We start from the raw sequence: 20,495 nt of genomic DNA on the forward strand, positions 1-20,495 counted from the left end.
TGGCCACTCTCACCAGTGTCATATTGCATCAACCAAAACTATTTTATAATTTAGAGAAACAGTGTGCCTTTAATTAAGAACCATTATGCTCTGAAAGTGCAAACCCATTGAGCACAGTACAATCACAGTTAAACGGTCCACTTTACCTGTAATTACCATATATTGTATTAATATTTGTTGTTCCTTTTATTTTCTATCTATCTATCTATCTATCTATCTATCTATCTATCTATCTATCTATCTATCTATCTATCTATCTATCTATCTATCTATCTATCTATCTATCTGTCTGTCTGTCTGTCTGTCTGTCTGTCTGTCTTTAAGAAGCATATAACATATTTATATCTATTTTAGTAGATTATATCAGAGTACCATGGCTTTACCATTGGATACCAAGTACATTTTGAAGTTGTTCTGAAACACCAGAATGTTTTATTGAAACTTTTACCCCAGACCTCTGAAGCATGTACTTTTCTTTCAGTCTTTTTTCGTCAGGATGACAGTAATTCCCTTACCAAGTTTGACATAATATGCATTATTGAGGATCTTTTTCTTCAAATTTTCAAATGCCACTTTCAATGACAATTTGAATGTGCTATGAGGAAGAAATCACCCACACTGAGTCCAGATCTGTACTGGCCTGCATGACTGGTCATCCTTTAAAGCTCAAGCAGTGCAGGAGTGTTCTGGGCTCCCACACAGAGAGACCCATCTGTTCAGTATCTGCTCAACGCAAAATAACCACAATCCCAGCTAACCACCAGCATCCCTCTCATCTCACACATTCACTTTCTTGATGCTCAGTCATACAAAAAATAAGAACTGGGAGGTTATATAGGACCAATTTTTGTATCTGTATGCAAAATAATGGAGGTGTGCATATATATATATATATATATATATATATATATATATATATATATATATATATATATATATATATATATATATATATATAGAGAGAGAGAGAGATTGATCTAAAGCACAAATATTACTAAAGGAATAGTTCAGTAAGAAATACAAATTCTAACATCATTTACTCACCCTCTTGTTGTTCCAAACCTGTACGCATTTCTGGTAACACTATAGTATAGGGACCAGTTCTCACTATTAACTATTCTCTATTATTAACATATTGGCTGTTTTTTAGTACTTCTAAAGCATATATTCTGCACGATCATGTTCTACATCCCTAATCCTACCCAATGCCTAAATGTAGCTACCTTACTAGTAATAAGCAGCAGATCAGGAGCTGAATGAGGCAAAAGTCATAGTTAATGGTTTGTTAATAGTGAGAATTGAACCTAAAAATAAAATGTGACCGATATTTTCTTTATCGGAACAGATTTGGATTTTTTTTGGTTTTTTTTCCATTTTCTTCCAGCTAAAATACGAGTGCTCTATCCATAATATTGCTTTCTCCTGTGAAAAACTTCTCATCTGAATCAGGAGATACATATGAGATACAGAACAAGCACTAGTTGCAAGTGAAAAGTCCAAAACAGTTCTAAAAAATGTCAGTGGATTTTGATGCGAGAGGACGACAATTTGCACTGAGGAAGCACTATTATGGCCAGAAGTGATGGTTTTAGATTAAAACGTCTTCATGATAGATTTGTTTCTTACAAACATGCAGCTTTTCAATTCACAAGATGTTAATTAATGGACTGGAGTCGTGTGGATTATTGTGATGTTTTTACCAGTTTTTTGAACTCACATTCTGATGGCACCCATCCACTGGTGAGCAAGTGATGCAATGCTAAATTTCTCCAAATCTGTTCTGATGAAACTCTACATTTTGGATGGCCTGAGGGGGGAGTGCATTTTCTGCAAATTTTCATTTTTTGTGTGAACTATTCCTTGAGGTCTTGGTTTATTTTGTCCCCCATTCAGTGCCCATTATGTAAAATATATGACTGCCATCATGTCCTTAACCAAACTATAAGGAAAAAAAAATAAAAATTACATAGCCTTGGTATAATTTTAATTTGTATTAACAAAACAGGGCAAGAACATTTAGTCTGATACAAACATTCAACTACATGGTGAAATGTGCTTTACAATAGTGCACTCTTGATATAAGACAACAGACAAATGTTCTGATTTAAGAGTGCCTGCATGGACATCCATGTCTCCTCCAGGTGTGCCGACACACTCTGTGCCTCCTCCATCAGTTCGGGCTGGTCTGCAATGAACCGAAGATGGAGCTGGAACAGCAAGATGACATTGTTAAGAGTTAAAAATTCAAAAGACCTGCATCTTTACACTCAAACACCCCAAATTGTTCTGTTACTAGATGTTGTTTAGATGTAATTACATGACTGTATATAAAGTGAATCATTTTAGTAGCAGTTACAGTGCAGAAAAAAGGGAGACAGCCCTGAAAGGTGCTGAACTATAAACCATAAAGGAAAATGTTTTCATATACATTTGCTGCCATCTGCTGTTTAAAAACCAAACAAATCCAGTGTGTCCTATCTAGCAAAATTACAACTTTCATGAACAATTTGTCTATGCTTAAAAATACTGAGACAAATTTAAAATCAGAACACATCATATGTATGTTGGAGCGCTTTTATAAATGTAAAAAAAAAAGATAATTTGTAGAATATTATAACATTAATGGCATTATTATACTTTATAAGTTTATATTGTGTATGAAAAATCATATAAAAGATAACATTTGAGATATTTTAACAGCATGTAGAACAATAACATTTCCACTGACATTGAAAGTTTAGGATATCATTTTTAAATGTTTTTGTAAGAAGTCTTATGCTCACCAAGGCTTTGACTTACTTATTATTCCAGCCTTCAGTGTCACGTGATCCTTCATAAATCATTCTAAAACGCTGATTTGGTGCTCAGGTGTTAATGGTTCTTACTATTATTAATGTTAAAAACTGTTTTTGCTGCTTAATATTTGTGTGGAAACCATGATAATTTTTTTTCTGGATTCTTTGATGAATAAAAAGTTAATTGAAAAGGTTTTATTTGAAATAAAATATTTTTGTAATATTATAAGTGCCTTTACTGTCACTCAAAAATACATTTTTGCTGAATGAAACTATTCATTTATATGGTAGTGTATCAGGATTTGCATAAAAATATTAAGCAGCAAAAACAATGCTTTCTGAAGGATCATGTGACATTTTTAAATATATTAGAATAGAAAAGTTATTTTAGTGTTATTTCTATTAACTGTCTTTCTGATTAAATAAATGCAGCCTTGCTTTCAACAATTTTCCAGTTTTCACAATTTAAGCCCTTCATTGTTTATTATAAATATTAATTTCCTGTAGAACTGAACTATCAAATATATTCACATTTTTAATCATAAATATGACTAATATTTTATCCAGCAACCGCAGTTTTGTGATGGATGGTTAGGACAGAAACTAAGCAGCTCCTGCAAAAAAGTCTTACAGCTTTGTATTGGAACTAAAAGTCAAAGCTATTGTGTTAAGTTGACATGAAAATGTGTGCAATTGCATGCAAATGTAAATAAATAAACATTAGCAGATTGCTCGTATCGTACCTTAAGGAACAATGCTAGGTAGGCTTGAGCCAGGTCGAAATCTCTTTTGGACTGAAGAATGCTGCTGATCATCTTGAGGAAGCTCTGCATAACTCTGACCTCTCCACCCATATCTGGTGACAGGGCCCGAAGTTCTGTGTCAATGGCAGAGGGGCCCAACTCTCTCAACAGCTTCACTGGCTCCTCATCTGTCATGATGATTAACACACTGATCGTTCACATCACAGCTATTGCAAATTCAATAGTACAGCATCAAGTATAAAGTACTCACACGAGTTGTTGTCTAAAGCGTTTTCAAGCTGAAGGTAGAAGGTGGACTTCTGTGCTAACACTCCCAAGTTGACAACTTTAGACTAAAAAAAAAAAAAAAAGATGCTAATTACAACAAGTAAATACAGTTAAAAAAAATACAATATTTACTTTCTTTAATGGTGGGGTTAGGTAAAAATATAAACCAAATGTTTTCTAATAAATAGAAAATAATGTTTTCATATTTACCAGTCAATATTTCAGGCAAACTTAATAACAAATATACTTCATTTAATATAGTAATTTTATATATACAATAATGTTAAATGACAAATAAATTCCCAACAACAAATACTCAACAGAGTCACTATCAAGAGCGTTTACCTGGTCCTCTGATGGTGTGGTGGGTAGAGCAAACTGGGGCACCAGCCCTGGAATGGTGGGAATGAAGAAGGGTGCAGCTTTTGGCAATTTTGGGGGCTCTTTTGGTTTGTTCTTTTTCTGTAGGTGAAGATTTTTCAGTTTTACAGGGTTTTTAATGGCCTTTCAAACACATCACAATTAATTTTTACATGCACATACCTTGATGATGTCCAGATGCAGCAGGTTCTTCCAGCGGGAGTCAGGAAGCAGAGAGAGTGTGACCAGATGTTCATCCAGCTGTGCTGGTGAAATGTACTCAAGCATCTCAGAGCTGTCAGCATCTAAAACTTCCTCCTCTTCTATATCTGTTCACAAGCACACAATCATCGGGACTTAGTCTCAAGTGAAATGATTTTCAAATTATAATCGATATGATAATGTGGTCACACCTTTGCTTGGGCAGGTGCCTGGCAGCATGATCACAGTTGGCTCATAGTCTGCAGGTAGAGGGCGCAATGACACCATACTGCACAGTGTGTTATTGGACCTAGAAATGATCCAAACAGACAGCAAGGCTGAACATACAATATTTCATAAAGCAATGACAGGCTATGCTTGGAATGCAATGATGACAGAGTACAAAAACGTACAAATAAATGTTCCTCAGAAGTCTGATTTATCATATTTGATAAATTTTATCTTCATTATCCTTTTTGTTTTTCAGAAAAATCAGTGCTCAAGTGTTCATGTTGACATTTAACTAACAATAAAAATTATGTTTACTTCGTAACAATAAAAAAGACAGCACAGCAAAAATACATGTACCATGACCTGAAGGGGACATTTTTTAATTAAACGTATCAATCAGCAAAGCTTTGATCATTTTATAATTTAGAAGCTTTAGAAATTTGCTGTCAAAGGACCTCTCCATGCAGGTGAAGCAAACAATTGTTAGGCTATAAAATCAAAACAAATCCATGAGAGATAGCAGGAACATTAGGAATGGCCAAATCAATAGTTTGGTACATTCTGAGAGAGAAAAAAATAAAAAATAAAAAAAGAAGAGCACACTAGTGAGCTCAGCAACATAAAAAGGCCTGGATGTCCATGGAGGACAACAGTGGTGGATGATCCTTTACATGGTAAAGAAAAACCCTTTCACAATATCCAGAAGAACACTCTCCAGGAGGAAGTCGTGTCACTGTCAAAGTCTACAATTAAGAGAAGACTTCACGAGAGCAAATACAGTGGGTTCACCACAAGGTGCAAACAAGGCCAGATTAGACTTTACCAAAAAACATCTAAAAAAGACAGACCACTTGTGGAAAAGCTTTCTTTGGATGGCTGAAATTAAGATCAACCTGTACCAGAATGATGAGAAGAAAATAGTACGGTGAAGGCTTGGAACAGCTCATGATCCATGGTGAGCATGGTGGAGCAGTGTGATTGCATGAGCATGCATGGCTTCCAGTGGCACTGGGATACTGATGTTTAGTGATGACAGATCAGTCGGATGAATTCTGAAGTGTATAGGGATATACTCTCTGCCCAGATTCAGTCAAATGAAGCAAAGCTGATTGGGGAGCGCTTCATAGTACAAATGGACGATGACCCAAAACACACAGCAAAAGCAACCCAGGAGTTTTTGAAGGTAAAAAAAGTGGAATATTCTGCAATGGCCATGTCAATTTATTGATTTCAACCTGATTAAGTATGCATTTCACATGCTGAAGACAAAACTAAAGGCAGAAAGACCCACAAACAAACAACAACTGAAGTCAGCTGCAGTAAAGGCCTGGCAAAGCATCACAAAGGAGGAAACCCAGTCTCTGGTGATGTCCATGAGTGCCTGCAAATGATTCTCAACAAAAAAATTTAAAATGAACATTTTATTTATGATTATATGTATTTGTCTAATTACATTTGAGCCCCTGAAAATTGGGAGACTGTGTATAAAAATGGTTGTAATTCCTAAGAACTTAATATTTTTGTTCAACCCCTTGAATTAAAGAATTCTGCACTTCAATTAAATCTTGATTGTTTTATTTTAATTCTATTCTGGTGGCAAACATAGACGAAATTTTTTAAATTGTGTCAGTGTCCAATATATATGGACCTAACTATATACTGTATATATAAATAAAGACAAATAAAGACATATATTCACAGTTCATATATAGTGCTTTGTTTTCGTTTTCATCATTTTTCGAACTTGACAGCCCCTGGTCACTGTATGTTTCTGTAGCATGAAAAAGTCCAGCCTGAACATTTGACAAAGCATCTAATTTTGTTTTTTATGGAAAGAAATCATGGTTTGGAAACAAAATTATCATGAGTAAATAAACTAAAACTTTTCCTAAAATACATTCATCAGCAGATTAAAGTTTCAACCTCAAGAACTCAACCCACAATTCCTGGGTTCAGTTATGATGAGTAAGACAATTGTTCTAATTGCTTTCCGAAATTTTGCTGTTCTAATCTTCATCTTAAATGTGTGAAATAACTATTTGAAAAGTAAAAACAAGAGTTGACAGACACAGTATCTGCAAGGCAATCTCTTACCATAAATAAATACCTAGGCCATCAACGTGCGAGGAGGCCAGGAAGTTCCCGGTAGGGGACATACTGAGACTGACGGCTGCTGCGTCTACCAGGAAACAGTCGACCAAACTATGAAAGACAGGAAGAGAATGTGGAAGGGTATGAAAGTGTGAAAGGAAATCATTCGATCAATCAATTGGGCAAGAGGGGACTTCATCGGCTAGAGGAATCCCCGTTAAAAAAACTCAAATATATCCGACGTACTAAATGTCACTACGGCCACATCTTTGAAAGATAATAATTATCTCTGAATTTGGTTTTACTGGTTACTTTGAAAACTATCGGTGACTGAGTAAACAGAAAAGGTTATCACATATCTAACCAGTAAATAATATAGAAAGTGGAAAAGGTGTCACTGGACTGGCCTGGTCTTTCCCTCCTTCAAAAGGCTACTTTTGTGGGTTGTAGTAGAACAATGATGCAATCTCGCTTAGCACTCTAAGCATTACCTGTGACATACATGTTACAAGACACAAACTAAAAGAATTTAGGTTTATGCCTGGGTTCTACAATTACTTAATTCTTTCAAGGCCATATTGTCCAACAAAAAAAAGAGAGGGATCTTTTACTAGATCTTAGCACTAGAAGTAAAAAGTTAACGTGAAAAAAACAACAACAACTACACACCCCTATTATTAAAATATTTAGAAGAATTCAATTGAAGCTAATAAACAATAAAATCATGTAAACTAAATCAAATAAAACATTTGCTAACATAATAAATACTCCAAAGCATATTTTAGCTCCCCAAATCCTATAAATTTAATGATATTCAGAGAACCGGAATGAAAAATAAAAAGCATATATATAAAAAAAAAAAAACACACAAATTATAAATGGCATTCATTGTAAACAACAGCCTAAACTAATTTATTTAAAGTGAAACTGAAACAACTGGTGTGTATTAAATGCACTATACAAATTAACATAAGCTCATGTACCTTTCTCATCCAGTACAAATTCATTAATTGCATTATATAATTTGCAAGTCAGCATGTTTCAAATGATAAAAAAACATATGTATTCTACAAAATACTGTATATAATATTTATTATTGCTTAATATTGCTTAAAATGTGTTTTTATTTTACCCTTTGTTGCTTTCTATTTATGTTTTGAAGCAATATTTAGTTAAATTCTTATTTTTACAGTTTTGATGTATCAAGTTGTAATTATTTAAAAAAGTACTTCTAATTATGCAAGTAATTTAATAAAAAAATTATTAATCTCATTAATTAATCAGAAAAAAAAAATCGAGAATTGTTTTAGAATCTGACTGTGAGGTACTTAAGACTCCCATCCCTACTAATGTCTTAGAATTCTCTTCACTTGGGAGTTTTTCCTTAGCAAGTATTAATATATGGAATATAGAATGCATCAGACAGCACAGACATTTCCTCCATTAATCGTAAGACCCAATTGTGACATCCCAGTTGAACAGCCTTGCTTTATGCTCTAAACTTTATACCTGCCAGATGGAAGATCCCATGTTCTGATGGTGCAGTCCATAGATGATGTAATCAGCCAACGTCCATCTGGACTAAATGTCTGGACAAAAAGCATAAAGCAGATTCCATAAATACTTATTACACATTACTTATACTTAATTTCCTAATGCAAAATGCATTTGACTTTCTTTCCTACGTGGAACTTAAGGAAAAACATATTTTTTCCACATTATAAAACACAATGGTAACCAGGGCATGTCAAGCATTGTGTAGTATTGCACATTCCATAAACATTCCATGAGCATAAAAATTTGAATGAACATGCTTTTGTGTTTCACAGAAGAAAGAGAGCCAATCCATTTGGATGAGTATATATAAGAACAATTTTAGGTCAACGTATTCCTTTAATACAAGCAGAGTTTGTAATTCATGGGAATTCTCAACTTAATCTTACAGATGTCAAAGAAATGCATGAATTTCAAATGGAATTGGTACAATTCATCCCTTAAACTCACCAAGTCGTTGATCTGCCCACGATGCCCAGAGAATCTGCGGACAATTCTCCTGGTCTCCATGTCCAGAATGTGAACGGTAAAATCATCCAGAGCAATGGCGAGCATCCCACTGTTTGAAGAGATCAAGCATAAATCAACATCATTCAAACACTGTCTGGAAAATTATTTTCCTCATACACCCATTGTAGCCAGGTAGATCCAAAATGTTTGAAATTTCAATAAAAATCTAGTTGAAAATGAGCACTGCATGTTTTGTCATTAAATGAACACTACAAAAAATAGACATTTACAACACACAATTTACTAAGTCCTTTTAAAACTGCACTACAGAAGAGGTAAAAAAATAATAATAATAATTTGGAAAGAAAGAAGCTTACAAGTTTTGACATTGTTAGTAACGACGAGTACAATAATACGCCCCAAATCAACATATTCATTTATACTGAAGAGCTAAGCCAAAGGCCAAAACCCATTAACAATATTCCTCCCTAAGCAACTTGTGGTTTCATGCCTCAACCGCTAATCTTACGTACTCTGCGTTTTTAAAACTTACAGTAATGCAATTGATGTAGCAAAATGTATTAATGTCTCTGATACCTGTCCCTGTGAAGCAGAGATGATGCCGGGGCAGCTGGCAGGCTGTGTGTATGTAACAGCTCCTTGGATTTGAACCTCCAGATTTTCAGAAAGAGATCTGCTCCCACGCTAACTGTCATCTGGTTCAGAGCATCCACAGAGACCCCGCGAACAGGCCCTGCATGTGCTGCGCACACACAAAAAAGCCACTGAAATCAGACTTCAAATCGCATGTATTTCACCCCTGATGTTCAGTATGTTAACTCACCCTTGTCCTTTCCATAAAACCCTCGATGAATCCCAGACTGCATGTTGTAGACATCAATGTGTCCTGAAGACAGTGCAATCACTGCAAAGTTCCCACAGGATGTGATGTCAACAGCCTGGACAACATATGACCAAACTGGATTTGAAATGATCTGTTATAAGGCTGAAAGATCAGGTAAACACACACGTGTTATCTACAAACTTACAGTTGCATGGACATTAAGGCTACGGTTCTTGTTGAAGCGTTCCGGTTCCAGCTTGTGGGCACCAATCGATCCTTTCTGGTAGTTCCATGTCGTAGTCACAAGGAAACCACGGTGGCATGCAATAATGCCATCCCAGTCACTCTGACGAGCAGTTTCTATACAAAACAACAGCATAAATACAGCATTACAGTTATGGCTTTCAGGATTTTCATTTATAAGGTCATTCTAACACTGTTTTGGCTATCAAGATATCTGCAAGCTCAAGAGTTTAAAATCTAAAGGGATAATTCTTCAAAAAAATTTAAATTCTCACCCTCATGTCATACCAAACACAATACTTTTGTTCATTTTCGGAACACAAATGCAGATATTTTTTTTTATGAAGTTCAATATTGATAAATGTTTATATGTAAGGCCAAATTTTAGCTCAATTCATATGGATTACATACTTTTACAATGTCTTTATGTGCTTTTTGAAGATTGAAGCTTTTGCTTGTGTGGACTTTTAATGGATGGACAAAACTGATTTAAGAGTATTTAAAATATATTAAATGTGTTATAAACGAACAAAAGCTTAAGTTAATGATGACAATTTTCATTCTGGGGTGAACCAATGATTTTAAAAATATATATACAGTATTATATTTAAAAACCAAATAATAATCACACCTGAGGCAAAAGTTGTGATGGCTGGAAGTTTTGCCGTGTCATGGGTCACACCTTTCTTTTTAGCTCTTGTTTTGTTGAAAGTGCCTGTTGGTAAAAATTATCACTGAAGCCTCACACAATGCAAACATTACACGAGGTGAAACGAAATGACATTAACCTCCATAACGTGAAAATGCTCATAATTAAGTGAAGTGTGCAATGTTACACTATTAAAATACTCTCTGTTAAGGTGAAAAGACAAGTAACTGTTTGTAGGCTGCTGTTGATCTGAATTAACTAAAAAATATTATACTGGAAAAAAGTACTTAAAAAAAAAATAAGGACACGCCAGCAAAGTATTACTGTACTAGCTACTGTAACATATTTGGGCCTCAAAAATTATCAACATGATCAAAACTTTCCTGAAAAAAATGATATGTTGTATTACATGCATTAATATGTCATTTGATTGATAATTTATACTTTTTTAACAAGGAAAAATTAGTGGTATGCGTCTTTTGTAAAATCCTTAATGACTTTAATAAAGTAAGAATAACTTATATTGTTAGTAACACTTCACGATGAACACTTACTGGACTGAAGCAGCCTAAATGTCCTTGATTATCCAAACATCATTTTTTAAAGAAAAATGATGGTAAAATGTAAGTGTCCAATATGAAACGTCAGGCTTGCGAGGACTGTTTATTAGTATCTTTCGATCATCACTGCATTGCAGTATATGTTTTGTTTTTTCGCTCCCCTATCTACGGTCCATATTGTTCTATATCATACTATATGAGCCATGATAAAAAAGCCTGATGTATAAAATATGACACTCAACAAATAACATGCAGATATAAATTGTCAAAAAATTTTATGAACTTCCAATTTAAAAAAATCATACCAAATTCTGTCCATTACATCCAGTGGTGTAACTTTGTTTTAAAAAGTGGGTGGGACACTTTTTTTTTTTTTTTATTATAGGACAGTATTAGGCCGATATTCTTCACGTCAGTGAATAAATGCATAGATATGCAATAAACATTTGTTCTTAGTGGAAGAATTTGCGTTAGACGTGTAGGAGGTTTTGGGTTCTAATCCGCCCACATCTAATTGTTTTTCCCCTTATTAAAATCAGAGATGTTAATCAGTAATCGAATATATGCAGAGCAGGGACACAATATGTGTTTCGTTTGGAATGAATAGATAGTCTCCGCAATGTTTAAGCAATAGATTGAAGCGCTGGTGCAAGATAACTCTGTCACTAAAAACATTGCAGCAAACATTCAGCATGATTTTAAAAACAACAGATTCCAGCGCCAGATGGCAGCTTATTTAACAGAAAAGAATGTCATATACGTTTCATCTGCATCAGGTACGTCCTTGCTGCGAGATGTTTATAAAAAAAAAAAAAAAAAAAAGTGATGGGGACAATATCGACCATGGCAAAAAAAAGAGGTGAGGACATGTCCCACCCGTAAATTACGCCTATGATTACATCATATGTTAGGCATTACATGGTTAAAACCCATATCAGAAAATGTAAAAATTGTGTTTAGTGCTACTAATTATTAAGACATTACACACATCAGCTTTACATGCACTAACAAGAACATGCCAAGTATTTAAATGTATTACCATGGCCCAAACTCTTGTTGAATCTTTCATGAACAGTTGAAAATGACTGCAAAGTACCATCTTGACCTATCATGAGAAGAAAACACATTAAGATCATTATGCTGGAATACATTTATCTACAACGATTTCCCTTGTCTTCAGTCTTCATAATTGACTTGTTGTGACAGTACCTGCGCTAAGAATGTTTAAGCCACTCTGGCCATTGTGTTGAATCTTTGTTGGTGGGGCGCTGTGACCAGTTCGCTGTCTTAGCAGACGCCCGTCCCCTCCGGCAACATCAAAAATCCACACCTAAATCACACAAGCCCTTGTTTACTGCCATAATACACATTGGAATTCTATTTAGGGCTGGGAGATAAGTGATATCATATCGAGATCATGATCAAATTTATGTTGAAAACGATGATAAGCACTGGATATTTTTACTCCATAGGGATTAATGTAGCAGCCTATCACACAACAGAAATAAACGTGAAAACAGTCAGTGCATGGCGCTAATAAGTCTTTATGTTCTGCATGTCTGTGTACATGAATGCTACGGTTTCGTCCGATGCACAAACGCAAACACACGCTCATTGTGTTTCAGAGTCACTTCACCAGCTTTACACTGCCAAATACTGAAACTGAAAGATCTTGACGACAATCCGTCAAAATAAATGTTTGGTTTAACTTGAAGAAATTATAGCAGGAATATTAATATATTTTAGAATCTATTGCATAATAAAATGTAATTCTAAAAGCACTGATAATAATAATATTTTTAAGGAATATCTTACAACCAAGTTATTTTATCATTAATTTAAACAGTTCTGTTGACCAGCATCTTATTTGGCCAAAAAATTTAAATCCACATAATAATAGTTTTGTTGTAAATTAATTGTTTTCATTTGAAAAGACTGACTAAACTGTTAAAGTTGTATTAATTCATTTTATTAGACACCATTTCTTATGATAAATGTGTACTGGATCATAAAACTCCCGAAAAAACAAAATTTAGGGTAAAATAAAATAGATTTCATGGGTTCCTAAATTTCCTTCCTAGCATTTCCTTCCCCATTAATTGTAAAAGAATATTGTGATAAATATGGATCTCTTATGATATGGAAAAAATATTGTGATAATATTTGTGGCCATATCGCCCAACCCTAACTACATCTGAATAATTCACATCATGAAAAACAAGCTTCAGCAAACAATACAAACCCGTATGGCATTGTCTGCTCCGTTAGTGATCAGGAGGGGTTCGTTCTGAAGAAATGTGAGGCCAGCGATGGCTGTTCTATGAGCATCTCGCATCTGACTGACTAGTTTCTTCTCCTCTAAATCCCACAGTCCTATGTGTCCGATAGGACTGCCAGATGCCATTATTGGATGTCCATCTGTCCAAGGACAAAGTACAAGTGCAATAAAATGGGCAAAAAGTACAGTATACACTTTGTGAAGCCTGGGTAACAACATTACCTGTCCTGAAGGATAAAGCCGTGACCGGACCCCAGTCTTGTTGGAACTTCATCAGCGTTTCATCAAATCTGATATTGTGAATGATGATCTGCCCAGATGCTAAACCCACACCCACAACATCTACAGCTGGAGTCTAAAGAGAGTCATTTTGACAGAACACATTGCACACTAGTTACCACTGATCTATTAAAGTAGTGACTAGTTGGTTTTAGTCTTAATATTTTCAGCAGCAATGCTGGAAAACAGATCAGGACATCCCTGTAAATGGGATGCAACATCTTGGAGAGAATTTTAGCATCTTTGATAGTTTTGTGCTAATGTTATAAATACTCAGAGGTTTCATTTGCTGAATATATGTCAGTTACTCTTTGAATATACCAATTATAAATATGAATAAATGTTTTAAAAACAGGGTTAAGAATAAAGCAGAATTCAAATAAATTAAGTAATGACACCAACCTGTTGAAGAACAGTAACAGCAGATGCCCATCCAGGAAATGTAAACAGGAGTTTGCTGGAGTAAGAAAAGCAGAATTAGATATTTATTTCAAATAACATTTACTGTACTACATTACTGCATAATTAAAATAAAGGTTAAATCTCAAAAAGTCTGTCAAGAAATGTCCAGGTCATTTTTCACCCAATCAAAAGATAAAATATTAATTATATTTGTCAATGTCAAATGTCAATGATTGATATATTTGGCATAAAGAAAATATTCTGTGATATTCATGATGATTAACCTCTTAACATTCTCATTACTATCATGTGGAAAAAATATTAAGTCAAACTCACATTTATTTACATAAAAACAGTACAACACCACAATGCTAAAATAAATGTTTCAATTTCAATCAAATTTAAAAAGCTTTTTTTTTTTTTCGTGTAATTGTATTATGGTATTAATGAAATCTATAATTGAGAATAAAGGTAATTACAAACAAAAAAATCTCAAAGGTCCAGCAACACCACAGTAATGAAATTTGGCTGAAATGTTTTGGGAAGTGAACAAAAATGTCAATATTTTAATGTAAAAAATTATATGATTTTGAAGTTAATATAAATTGCATGGCATGTTTTGGTGAGATTAATCCCTCAAATCTTCATACCAATATTCCATGATTTAACTGTATATACACAAACTTCAATGTTATGGAAGTCACAGTACATTCAGAATCCATTAGAAGTGCATACTTTGATTTGATGTTCCACAACTGAAGACTCCCTTGACTGCTTCCAAACAGGATTTTGTTCAGGTAGGTGCTGGGATGCATCAGAGCAGAGACTTCAAATGACGCTTTGTCATATGAAATCTGCAGGTATGTGTCTGCAGTGAGATTGACAGAACATATTACATAAACTGTGAAGACATCCTTGATTATGCTGCAAGAAATAAATATAAATCAAGCAAAACAACAACAAAAAAACAACCCTCAGACTCCACATCCCAAATAATGACAACATTGTCCTTGTCAACAGAAATCAGATGATCTCCGAAAGGCAACAGTAAGTGCACATCAGCTTGATGGCCTGTGTATGTGTGAACAACCTGGATGAAAGAGAAAAAAACACATATTACGTCTACTTTTTTAATCCAAGTCTCTTTAGTGTTATGCATCTTAAAGGAGTATAGTATATCTCAAACTGTGGACACTTTACCTCTTTGTTTTTTGCAAAAGCAGAGATAAGTTTTCCATATGCGGCATAGACAAGCATACGATCTGCTGCCACGGATGAAATATCTTCTGGGAGGGCATTACCTGTATGAGTGGTTATTACAATTGTTTTAATCAAATGCATAAGGAAACTATAATTGTTTGATCGTGGATTTGCGAAAAGTGCACTGTAATCACTGTAACATGAATGCACGGAATCCTACTTACTGACTGCCACGATTCCAAGTTTCTTCACCTGCCAGAAAAAAAGATGGGTTTGTTTTATACTGCACTCAAAGAATTAAGAATTACAGCTACTAAGCACATAATGAAATTTTAACACCTCCATATTCGGTTAAAGGGTGAATGAAAATGGTCAATAATTACTCACCCTCATGTCGTTCCAAAGCTGTACGACCTTCGTTCATCTTCGGAACAAAAATTAAGATATTTTTTGATAAAATCCGAGAGCTCTCTGACCCTGCATAGACAGCAAGGTTACTACCACGATCAAGGTCCAGAAACGTAGCAAGGGCATGAGTAAAATAGTCCATGTGACATCAGTGGTTCAACTGTAATTTTATGAAGCTACGAAAATATTTTTTTGTGCGCAAAGAAAACAAAAATAACCACTTTATTCAACAATTCTCCTTCTCCTCATCCCTTATGCTGTGGCGCGCCGCCATTGTGGAGAGAGTATGCTCGTGCTGGCGCATCTGCATGTTACGTAAGCAGCAGCGCCAAGCGCATGCATTGCTTACATGAAGCAGAAGTAAGTGCATGTGTCATGATACTGTCTCCACAATAGAGTGGTGGAACTATGACGTCACTTTGTAGGCAAAAACCCGGAAGCTAGTTAGCATTTTAGCAATTCCAGTTCCATCGTCCCAGAGTCTATGTTTTTTTTGAACGGGAGTTTGATTAAATGGTCCGTGGTTCACACAAGCTCAAGATACTTTCATGTTTTATTCTACGACATAAAACACACCAGTTACACCCCACCTGTGATTTTTTTAAACTGTGCTTTTTGTCGAGGGAACCAGTGTGATGCTAACAGCTGATCGGCCTACAAAGTGGCGTTATAGTTCTCCCACTCTATGGCAGCGCGCCACAGCATAAGGATGAGGTTGAATGATAAAGTTGTTATTTTTGTTTTCTTTGCGCACAAAAAAAATTCTCGTAGCTTTGTAAAAATATGGTTGAGCCCCTGATGTCACATAGACAATTTTACTGATATCCTTCCTGTGTTTCTGGACCTTGATCGTGGAAGTAACCTTGCTGTCTATGCAGGGTCAGAGAGCTCTCGGATTTTATTCAAAAATATCTTAATTTGTGTTCCGAAGATGAACGGAGGTCTTACGGGTTTGGAACGACATGAGGGTGAGAATTTTCATTTTCGGGTGAACTATCCCCCCATCTCCCCGCCTTCCCATTTAATTTTAAAGGGGTCCTGTTACAGTGTAATTACAGAGTAATTATATTAAATAGCAACATGTACTTACTATAGAGTTAAGTCTGGTTTAGTTGATTAATAATTTACTGTTACTATAGTATAATATACTATAGCAAGTAATTATAATGAAATAATAAAGTGTTATCAAAGTATGCATGAAATTAATTTGTCACTTTGAAAACATACATATAACTAATTTAGTTACATGTAGATTAGTGTTCTTTAATACCATGGATTTGTGGCTACTAGTGGTGGTACAGTGATGGTATCACAAGGCAATACTATGGTACTTTCAAAAGTACATATATTTACATGCTACTCCCGGATACTTCCAAAAAAATCATAGTACTACCACTGTACAGGTCCAATATATTACCTTGTTTTTGGACGTGGTATTACGGTACTACCGTCGTATATTGAACATTTAACGTTACATGGTGGTAACTTACCACGGTATTCTCGAATACCACGAAAGTCTCCATACCGTCTCATACCATCACTATATGATGGTACCGCCACAGTACTTTTTAAAAATGACACTTTGATATTTACACAGAAATTCACTTAACATATTTACAGTGTATTACATGGTACGTTCAAGACTACAATTGCACATGTCCAAAAAAGCACATGGTACGCTACTACTTTTTGGTAAGTTATGTACCATGTTTTTCAAATGATTCTCTCAAGTTCTTCTCTGTTTATTTATCCTGCACTTACATTATAAGTGTGGAAGCACTGTCCGACTGCAGTGAGCACATAGAACTCTCTGTGTTTCTTATGGAAGCGAAGCACGTGCGCCAGATGATTAGAGTAAAGTCCCAGCGCCCTGAATCCAGAGAAGATCACGCTTCCTTTCTTTCCCGCAGACATGCCGCTCGCGTATTTTCTCTCGTGGAGTCTTCAATTTCACCGAGTGTAAACAGAATCCTGATAAATGTCTAAAACCGTGTCCTCCACTTTTCTGTATCACTAGCCGCTGTTGTGAAACAGTGTCACACTAAACACGGTTCGTGTGGAAACTCTCTACAGTAGGTTCCTACTAACTTTTATTCTTCTTAGGTTTCAGCCGGTTGACAAAACAGCTTATGGGTGCTTTATCGATGTTCCACCATACAACATCAATCATCCCATTGTCAAGTGTGTTTTTTTTCTTTTTTTGTTGTTGTTGAAAATAGCTGTTTTTTAATTAATTTAAACGCATTATCTTTTATTGTAAAACGTTGTATAACAACACACACACACCGACGGAGAGAGTATGTTAATATAAAATTTAAAAATATGAAAAAATAAACAGTGACACAGTGCATTTACCCAATGACAAAACATTTTAAATATTTATTTGTTTAACAAATATTTGAAAATAAAACATTAATTCTGTGTACATTGTACAATCATTCATCGATACATCCATTTTCCAAACTGCTTGTCATATATGGTGTATTCTAGAGTATAGCCAACAATCAGCTTAGACTTTTTAGATTAAAGTAACAGCTTTAAACATATTTGTGAGTGGCTTTTCTTATAAATTCCTTAAATCCTTTGAAAGAAATCCACACCAGCACGTCAGGAAGGAGTCTCCATTGCAAGTCTTAGGGAATTTTAGGGGAGGTTTATAGGCACACTTCCTCTAAAAAGAAAAAGCCATGCATGTAATTTCTTGACAATTACAATACTACATTGTAATAACAGCATATATATTAATATTAGTAATTGTAATGCGACACATTTGTTCTTACACTGCTTTCTCTTATCATCTGTTGTATTTCCTGGAACACCCAACAGTTTCCATTTAAAGTCCATTTAAAGATGCATCCAATTTTTGTTTTTTGATACCCCTGGAAAACAAAAGGTAAATGCGATATAAGCAATATTATAATTTCTATTGTTATTTTTTTCACAATATTTAAAAACTGGAAAAAATATATATACAGGCAATATTACAATTTCTGTTCTCTCTTTTTCCATTATTTATTTATTCATTTGTTTTATTTTTATTATTATTATTATTTTAAATGAATGTGAACTGGTAAATAACTTACTATGTCCGCACAAGATCCATATTTCTGGCAGGAAAAAAAAAACATATTAGTTTTAGCCAGGTCAATAAACAAGAATTCCAAAAATATTAAACATTAAAGTTGTTTGCATTAAAAATATTAAAATGACCAGCATAACAACTTACCTCCACATGAGGTTTTATTAGGTAACGGGAATCACTTTGAATAGTCCTGAGGCATTTTTGCCATTCTTGATTTGACCTGACAAAGTGTAGTGTGAGAACTACAAGCAACAACTCTGTGCAAAAAAAAAAATGTCAAAAGAGATGAGAAAAAAATGACAACACACGCTCAGTAGAATAATGCAAAGGAAATAGATCTTACCATACAGCTTTCTGCTGTCCATCTTCAAACACTATTGCAAATCACGAAAGACACCTCTTTTTATACACCAAAACCAAGACTTTTTTACCTCAAGATTATGTGTGACCGATAAATGTTACACGTACAAGGACTTGTATGACTCAAATCACATTGCCGGTCTTCACCCCACACGTTTTCGTAGGAATTCCAGACGTGACAGAATCACGCCGAAACCAAGCATCGCAAAGCAGGTGCATGTATAGACATTTTAATACAGTTTAAGAATTGACGAAGAATTGCAATGCAACATTTCTATGATGTTTTTGTTGTGGTGTTTCAAATCAGGTTTGATAAAGATCACTATTTCTGTCCCACAACATAAGATAAGAGTTGATACGATCTCATAAAACCTTTGTATAAGAACCAAAAATCATATCACATTTTAAATATGTGTTAAATTGCAACTCAAGTGGGAAACTCTGACCCAAATGTTTGATGGCAGGTTCCCACTCTGAAAAATCCCAGCCAGTAGATCACTAGATCTTTCGGAGCACTAGTTAACAGCCACTACACTCTTAGAAAAAAAGGGTCCCACTTTATATTAGGTGGCCTTAACTATGTACTTACATTTCAATTAATCATTTGATACAATGCACTTACTGTGTAAATACTATGTTTTTACACTGTACTTCTATTTAAAAAATAAATAAATACCTATATGTAATTAACTTCTGTAATTACATTTATAATTACACTGTTGACCCAAACCTTAAACCTACCCATCCCACCAAACCTGTCCCTACCCTTACCCATATCCCACCTCAATAGCAGCAGAAGTGTTTTGCAATGTAATATGAAAACAATACGTACATTGTACTTATTTTTTAATGTAAGTACATAGTAGTTAAGGCCACCTAATATAAAGTGGGACCAAAAAAATGCTACAAAAGTTTTCAAAAGAAAATACCTTACTCCTAAAGACTTAAAGAGATACATATTTATATCTAAAATGTGCATATTAGTACCTAATTGGTACATATTTTGTACTTTTTGAATAAAGGTACTGACCCGGTTAACAGCAACTGTACTTCTTTTTTTTGTCCTGAGAGTGTACTGCTCAAAACCGCGATTTTTGTAAGATTTGCTAATGTTTTTGAAATGAGGGTCTTACGCTCCACCAAAAATACCCCAAACTTATGGTGAAGATTAACATGTAATCAATCTGATGTATTATCACCCATGTTGGCCCTAAAATCATGCTTGTACAATTGTGTCATGAGATCTGTTTGACTAAAAATCATCAGTGTTTCTTGATTGACTTGATTTTATATGTATAATTTCAAATCTCCTCTTTTCATACTTTCATGTAAATAACTTGGTAAAGTGCCATAATTCCTATAGCAAATTCAAAACGACATATCCAGATTTATCTGAAAATACGTAAAAACATTCATGCTGTGCATATTTTACATTCATCCATCCATTTTCCATACTGCTTGTCCTATAGGGGTTGTG

At 34.7% G+C, this 20,495-nt stretch overlaps 1 protein-coding gene and 1 long non-coding RNA gene across 3 annotated transcripts in view; one reads left to right on the top strand and one right to left on the bottom strand.

Moving 5' to 3' along the window:
• The window catches only part of LOC306870868, a 1,223,475-nt gene that overhangs the window by 972,750 nt on the left and 230,230 nt on the right, over positions 1–20,495 (top strand). The gene's annotated exons all lie outside the window — the stretch shown is intronic.
• wdr36 (WD repeat domain 36) lies at positions 1,847–17,732 on the bottom strand. Its single transcript, XM_079418313.1, has 23 exons — positions 17,338–17,732; positions 15,393–15,420; positions 15,169–15,269; positions 14,941–15,058; positions 14,704–14,836; positions 13,969–14,023; positions 13,510–13,642; positions 13,252–13,427; positions 12,219–12,339; positions 12,049–12,114; positions 10,432–10,515; positions 9,763–9,917; positions 9,558–9,672; positions 9,311–9,476; positions 8,714–8,822; positions 8,219–8,298; positions 6,713–6,820; positions 4,600–4,697; positions 4,370–4,515; positions 4,172–4,288; positions 3,810–3,891; positions 3,539–3,726; positions 1,847–2,207 (listed from the first exon to the last, which is right to left on the bottom strand). Exons 1-23 carry the CDS (start codon positions 17,488–17,490, stop codon positions 2,058–2,060), a joined length of 2,682 nt encoding a protein of 893 aa, XP_079274439.1. The 5' UTR covers positions 17,491–17,732; the 3' UTR covers positions 1,847–2,057.

Source organism: Barbus barbus (genome assembly GCF_936440315.1).
Source record: "Barbus barbus genome assembly, chromosome: 6".
Taxonomy (NCBI): Eukaryota; Metazoa; Chordata; class Actinopteri; order Cypriniformes; family Cyprinidae; genus Barbus; species Barbus barbus.

Coding starts and splice junctions, on each gene's coding strand:
- wdr36 (XM_079418313.1), bottom strand. CDS start 17,490: ATGTCTGCGGGAAAGAAAGGAAGCGTGATCTTCTCTGGATTCAGGGCG. Junction 15,059..15,168: donor CTTTTGCAAAAAACAAAGAG/GTAAAGTGTCCA, acceptor TCTTTCATCCAG/GTTGTTCACACATACACAGG. Junction 2,208..3,538: donor ACCTAGCATTGTTCCTTAAG/GTACGATACGAG, acceptor TTGCTGTTCCAG/CTCCATCTTCGGTTCATTGC.